General features: G+C 48.3%; 1 protein-coding gene across 1 annotated transcript; it reads left to right on the top strand.

Annotated features, from left to right (window-relative positions):
• The first annotated feature begins 4520 nt into the window (after positions 1 to 4520).
• Positions 4521 to 5690, top strand: LOC147109727 (maestro heat-like repeat-containing protein family member 1). Its single transcript, XM_086002356.1, has one exon. It carries the CDS (start codon positions 4521 to 4523, stop codon positions 5688 to 5690), a length of 1170 nt encoding a protein of 389 aa, XP_085858482.1.
• The last annotated feature ends 1067 nt before the right edge of the window (positions 5691 to 6757 follow it).

Here is a 6757-nt window from a genome sequence, read left to right as displayed (position 1 = left end):
AAGGTTACATGCACATTGCATATTGCAGATGATCATAAGTCCACCTGTTAGAGCTTCAGAATCATTATCAGCGACTCATGCAATGTCAATGAGATGGAAAACTATTCTATCACCAGCTTGCTGTGGTGCACCCGTCTGTCCGTCCCCCACTTGCGCATCATCCTCCACTCCCACGATCTCTAGGACCACCTCCTCCCAGAGGGTGAGCTGGGCTACTGAGGGTGGCCCTCCTCCTGTCCTCGCTCTTTCCCTCTTATTGTGAGCTCTCTTTTCCTGCAATGAGGGAGACAAGTGGAGGTTGAGTGAGAATGAAGGAGTGAGTGTAGAGAATCCATAGCATAGATGCTTAGAAGGAGACAAAGATGGAGTGAGGTGGCAAGACCAAGGGCCCTCCCTGTGTGTTGTAAGTTGTTTTCATAGCATCACAGTGATAGGGAGTGTGAGGGCTGCATAGTCGAATAGTTAGGTGAATGTGGCCATAGAGAGAGAGAGGGAATGGGTAAGGGTGCATGGCTGTCAGTGTCAAGTGGGATGTGGAGGAAGAGATTGCTAAAGCTGAGTGCTGGTGAGGAGAGGCAATGGGGATCAGATTGAGGGTGATGGGAAAGTCACACTCACTTTTTCAGTGCGCAGGTCATGAAACCTCTTCCTGCACTGAAGCCAGGTTCTGCGGGTTATCGACAAAGAGTTGACCTCCTGGGCCACCTGGATCCACACAGCCTTGGTCTGCTGGGGAGGCTTCTTCCTCCCCGAAGAAGGGAAGAGCACCTCTTTATTGGCTCTTGCTCCCTCCACAAAAGCTTGCAGGGCAACGTCATCAAACCTGGGAGCAGACCTAGGTCTCTCGCTGGTCATTCTGCCTCCAGGTCCCTCTAACATGAAAGGCCAAAAGGTTGGCAGTCTGCAGAAGAAGCAAGGCTTGTTGCAGACCTTAAATGCAGCAGCAATGATGACATCATTGGAGGCGAGTTTCAGACTGAAAAAACTAATTGGGCCATGGGTTCCCACACGCTGGAACTCAATTGCCCACTTAAGTTAAAATCAATTTAGAATCAGGTGGCTAACACGAAAAGCGGATTACACGACCCCAGACCGCCCCAGTGACAAAATCCAGCCCAAAGTGTCTCAGGCTAAAAACACAAATGGACATCCTGCTTAACAAGCTCCACCAGATGTGTGTTTCACTGGAGCCTACTGATAATCTTGCTGTGAAGAACCAGACTGAGATCTGTCGCTGTTTCAGAGTTCTGGCCCCAGCTTATGCTGACAAAATTATCAAATTTCTCCTATCACAGTTAGAGAACGCTGACCAACAAATGAGAGTACGAACACTCACTGTACTAAAGCACCTCATCACATTGGTCTTAATTCACTTGGAGAGGAAGGCGGCTCAGATTGTGGCTGCAATAAAACCAGTACTTCTAAGCAAGAGCAGCAATCAGGATAAGAAGCTCATTGCTCAGGTAATATGTCATGGCCGAGCAAGGTTACGTTGAGCCCGAGGGAGGAAAGGCAATGGTGCAATTCCTCTTCCAACAGTGTGCTGCACCTGCTGATTCAGGGACCCTGGTACCACCCAATCATCAGCCAGACCCAGTAACAGATGAAGAATTAGTCACACTGTGTGAAAGAGTGGTGTGTTTGAGCACAACTACACCGAAGATGGGGGATGTCCTTTGGCCATCCTTACTGAAGTTTGTCACTATGGCCCAGTACACCAAGGCTTCAACAATAATCTGCAGTTGTTCCGCACATTTTGTGAGCCAGTGGTGAAGCTTATCTCTTACTTACAATGAAGATGCCAATCTCCCTAAAGCCCAGGCACTGCTGACCCGGCTCCTCGCTGTGTCTTGTCCATATAAGGGAGGAGGCCGAGGAGCTGCGGCACTGAGTCTACTGAAAGTCCTGAGTCTCAATGTCCACTCACAATCAGTGAGGTGGTGGGAAGATGAGCTGGCACCATTAGTTGGCCACTTACTGGAAAATTCCGAGGAGTCTCTGCCCCAGTCGGAATGGGAGAATAAATTATCGGCGGTCTTGTGCCTAGCTTTAAATACGATTGATGACAAGGAGAGGACTTGTCAGCTCGCTGATGAAATAGCAAAACAACTCAACACCAACCATCATTCCGGCAAGAGAAGGGCTTTCTATATAAATCTCTTGCCTTGATCTGACTGGGAGGCCTCTTCCTCCCTGATGAAGGGAACAGGACCCCCGTGGGCCCTAGCCCCATCCACCAACGCCTGTAGTGCTGCCTCGTCAAACTTACGAGCTGCTCTTGGCCTCCCGTTGGCCATTGTTCCTGCAGGTTCCTGTGCCATCAAATGGAGAAAGCTTGGCAGTCTGCAGAAGGAGCAAGGCTTGCTGTGGACCATAAATGCAGCAGCAATGACATCATCGGAGGGGATTTTCAGCCATGAAAAACCCATTTGCAAAGGCTTCCCACACGTTGGAAATCAATTGGCCAATTGAGTTAAAATTGCATCAATCTCCCACATCCATTTAGATTCGTGTGGGAAACACGAAATTCAGGGAACACGCCAATAGCCCGCAGCGGAGTTAAAATCGAGGCCAAAGCGTCTCGGGCTAACTACACAAATGGACATCCTTCTTAACAAGCTCCACCGGCAGATTTGTGATTCGCTGGAGTCTACTGATGATCTTGCTGTGAAGAACCAGACTGAGATCCTTCGCTGTTTCAGAGTTCTGGCCCCAGCTTATGCAGACAAAATGGTCGAATTTCTCTTATCTCAGTTAGAGAACGCTGACCAACAAATGAGAGTAGGAACACTGACTGTACTAAAGCATCTCATCACGTCGGTCTCATCGCACTTGAGAGAGGAAGGCGGCTCAGATTGTGGCTCCAATAAAACCAGTACATCTAGACACGAGCAGCAATCAGGAGAAGAAGCTCATTGCCCAGGTAATATGTGTCATGGCCCAGCAAGGTTACCTTGAGCCCGAGGGCGGAAAGGCAATGGTGCAATTCCTCATCCAACAGTGTGCTGCACCTGTTGATTCAGGGACCCTGGTACCACCCAATCATCAGCCAGACCAAGTAACAGATGAAGAATTAGTTACACTGTGTGAAAGAGCGATGTGTTTGAGCACAACTACACTGAAGATGGAGGATGTCCTTTGGCCATCCTTACTGGAGTTTGTCACTATGACCCAGTACACCAAGCCTTTAACAATAATCTGCAGTTGTTCTGCACATATTGGGAAAAAGCAACTGCGAGCCGGTAGTGAAAGCTTTTCCCTCACTTACAACAAAGATGCCAATCTCCCTAAAGCCCAGGCACTGCTGACCCAGCTCCTCGTTTTGTGTCTTGTTGCCGATATCAGGGAGGAGGTCGAGGAGCTGCGGCACTGAGTCTACTGAAAGACCCGAGTCTCAATGTCCACTCACAATGAGTGAGGTGGTGGGAAGACGAGCTGGCACCATTAGTTGACCACTTACTGGAAAATTCAGAGGAGTCTCTGTCCCAATCGGAATGGGAGAATAAATTATTGGCGGTCTTGTGCCTAGCTTTAAATACGATTGATGACGAGGAGTGGACTTGTCAGCTCGCTGATGAAATAGCAAAACAACTCAACACCAACCATCATTCCCCACAAGAGAAAGGCTTTCTATATAAATCTCTTGTGTCAGTGTTCCACTAAACCCGCACTAAGAACATAAGGGAGGAGCTTCACCAAATGTTACTGCGTGTGCAGCACAGAGAGAGTGCGGAGCGAGAGGGAGCAGCCCTCGCCATTGGTTTCTGTGCCATGGCACATTTTGATGATACGTGCAGTAGCCTGGAGGAGTTTGCTAACTCCCACAGATTCAGGGTCAAGGCTGATTAGGAATCAGATAAATATTACTTCAGGACCTGTCCCTTCAAGGACTTGAGACCATTTTCAATCACATAGGCGCCTGAATTGTTTCAACAAAAGACTTTGAACGAGAGGGGGCCATGGAAATAATCTGAAACTATACTGGAGGAAGCTCAATGTTAGTAATGTAGCACCTGGAAATAACACTGGGACTCTTTGGACGATTGATACCGCGTTGTACAGACCCAGTTAGAGGTACTGAAAAGAGTCAGAGAACTGTTAGTTAACCCTGACACATCAGTTTCCTTTCAATCGTGTTCTCTAATCACAGAGGTCATTTCCATATGCTTGCCCCATGACCAGCTGGGCAACTTACTCTTCACGGTCTTCAAAGGACTGTCTCACCAACACCCCAGCTGTACAATACAGCCGCTGTTCTCATGCAAACCACCATGGAAATACAAGGCAGTGAACCTGGGGACCAGGTCTCAGACATAATTGACATGCTGAGGCTTCAATTGCAATCAATTCCTTACGAGGTGAAACTTTCAGTTCTGCATAGTGTCGCCATTCTGGACTCACACAACATAGCAACAGTTGTGTTCTGTCACATGGAGTAGGAGTACTCCATGCCTTAGGACAAGTACGTCAGTGACATGTGACGATCGCTGGTTGAGGACACAGAATGTGCCATGAGAACAATGGGAGAGCTGCTGGACACACTGAAGCAGTTGCCATTTGGGCTGAGCAGAACCTGTCCCGTCAGTGAGAACGCGCCACAGTATTCAACCCTTGAATCCCTGGCTGCCGTCTGTGGGCTGCGACAGATGATCACTAAGCCCGAGTCGGTAAAGGCGGTGACTACAGTATTCCCGCAGTTATTCAGCGCCCTGCTCACTCATTGCAACTCTTCCATTCATGTTTCTCTGCTCAATAGTTTTGCTCCCGGTGATAAATTCATCCAGAGACAATTCTCAGCTGTGTTTGAAACACCCAAATGTAGAGACCTGTGTGCGAACTGTGTGAGGACACTAAAGGACCTGCTGGCTCGGACAAACAATAAAGAAGTGGCTACTTACATGGTGAACAGTGGAGGATGGGACCAGATGAAGAACCTCCACATATTTGACAAGAGGGTTGTCTTGCTGGCCAGAGCAATGGTGCAATATGCTGGCATCAGCCTGCCTGGCATTGTGGAAGAGCTGGCAGCTCAGATCCATACTGTCCAAGAGTGTCAGGCCGTCACTGTGGCTTCCTTTTCTGGAGAGCTATTAAAATCTCCACTGGTTTCACAGCTGCAGCTCACAGACACTCTGGTGAGCACATTGCTACGGTGTTTGCATGATGCTTGTCCAGTTGCCCAGTTGCAGTGCATCAGGGGCCTGGGCAACATTACAATTGGAGCCCATTACTGGTCACATCAAGTGATGGGCACAATGCTTCGTCTGTTGGGGACCAAGGAGAACCAAGAGGAAGTGCTAAGATTTGAGGTGCTGTCGTGCCTCTCCAAGAACATAATTAAATTGAGAGGGAGCGCCATCCAACCCTTTGTAAAGAAAATCCTCACCAGCATTCAACCACTCTTTGACGTCAAGTGTGATCAAGTGCGGGCTGAAGCGATCAGCATGTTGGGGAACTTCACCAAATGTGGAATCGGAGTTTCCAGATCCTTCTACTACCGACAGATCCATTCCAACCTTGTGCGTTTGTTGTTGCACCTGGACGGGAAGAGTGAGGTCACCAGGTCTTGTAGTTCAACACTGCCTCTGGTTGGCCCCCTCATTGGATGGACCGAGGCTTCCTCATTAATCAAGAACTATCTAGGGGAGCCTAAGGGGAATTACATGGATCTCCTAAGGGACCTTTCATGACAGTTGGGTCAAGATTTCCAACAGGGTCACTTCCTACGCCATGGATTGCAAGTCCTTCCTCCACAACCCCCAGGAGCTGCTCCGAGCAGATGGAGCGGCCTTTTCAACTTTACTTCTCCAGCAGTCAGGACGTGTCCGATCTACCCTGAGGCTCACCTGGTTGAACAGCTGCCAAAGGAACTGCTGCTGTCGCCGTCAGAATGAAGCCTCAACACACAGGCCCCGATCGTCCTCCACCTCCTCACCTTTGCATCAAAGTGATCAATTTTTCAACAGGATATGTAAATTTGTAAATTTATAAATTGTAAATAGATATCCTGTTGTTGCAACTATCGGTCAATCTTCAAACGGTGGACAGGTTTCACTGCTGTATGACCTGGAGTGTGTACACATACCGACACACACCCTCCTGGCTCCAATGTTAGCCGATATTGTTAACGGTTCTCCCTCCTTCAAATCTGCCGTCATCACCTTTCCTCAAAAAAACCCTTGACCCCCTGTCCTTGCATAGTACCATCCCATCTCCAACCTCCCTTTCCTCTCCAAAGTCATCCAACATTTTGTCGCCTCATAATTCCGTGCCCATCTTTACCGGAACTCCATGTTTGAATCCATCCAATCAGGTTTCCATCCGTCACAGTATTGAAATGGCTCTTATAAAAATCACAATTGACATCCTATGTGACTGTGACAAAGGTAAACTATCCCTCCTGTCCTTCTTGACCTGTCTGCAGCCTTTGACACGATTGACCACTCCATCCTCCTCCAACACCTCTCCACCATCATCCAGCTGCGTAGATAGATTTTTGTTAGGTATGGTTATGAAGGCATATGGAGCATAGATGGGTAAATGTAGTTGAGGTACAGATCAGCCATGATCTAATTGAATAGCAGAGCACACGAGGGGCTGAATGGCCTCCTTCTGTTCCAAACAACAACAGCAACTTGTATTTATATAGCGCCTGGAGGACGAGTTCATGGAATGCATTCAGGACAGTTTCCTAGAACAATACGTCATGGAACCAACCAGGGAACAGGCTATATTAGATCTTGTATTGTATAACGAG

Source organism: Somniosus microcephalus, chromosome 12 (genome assembly GCF_052327205.1).
Source record: "Somniosus microcephalus isolate GS21.2 chromosome 12, FLI_Smic_1.0, whole genome shotgun sequence".
Classification (NCBI taxonomy): Eukaryota; Metazoa; Chordata; class Chondrichthyes; order Squaliformes; family Somniosidae; genus Somniosus; species Somniosus microcephalus.
This window is presented reverse-complemented; position numbering and strand designations above follow the sequence as displayed.

Bases quoted from the DNA above. Each gene is read 5' to 3' on its own strand.
- LOC147109727 (XM_086002356.1), top strand. From the start codon at position 4,521: ATGGGAGAGCTGCTGGACACACTGAAGCAGTTGCCATTTGGGCTGAGC.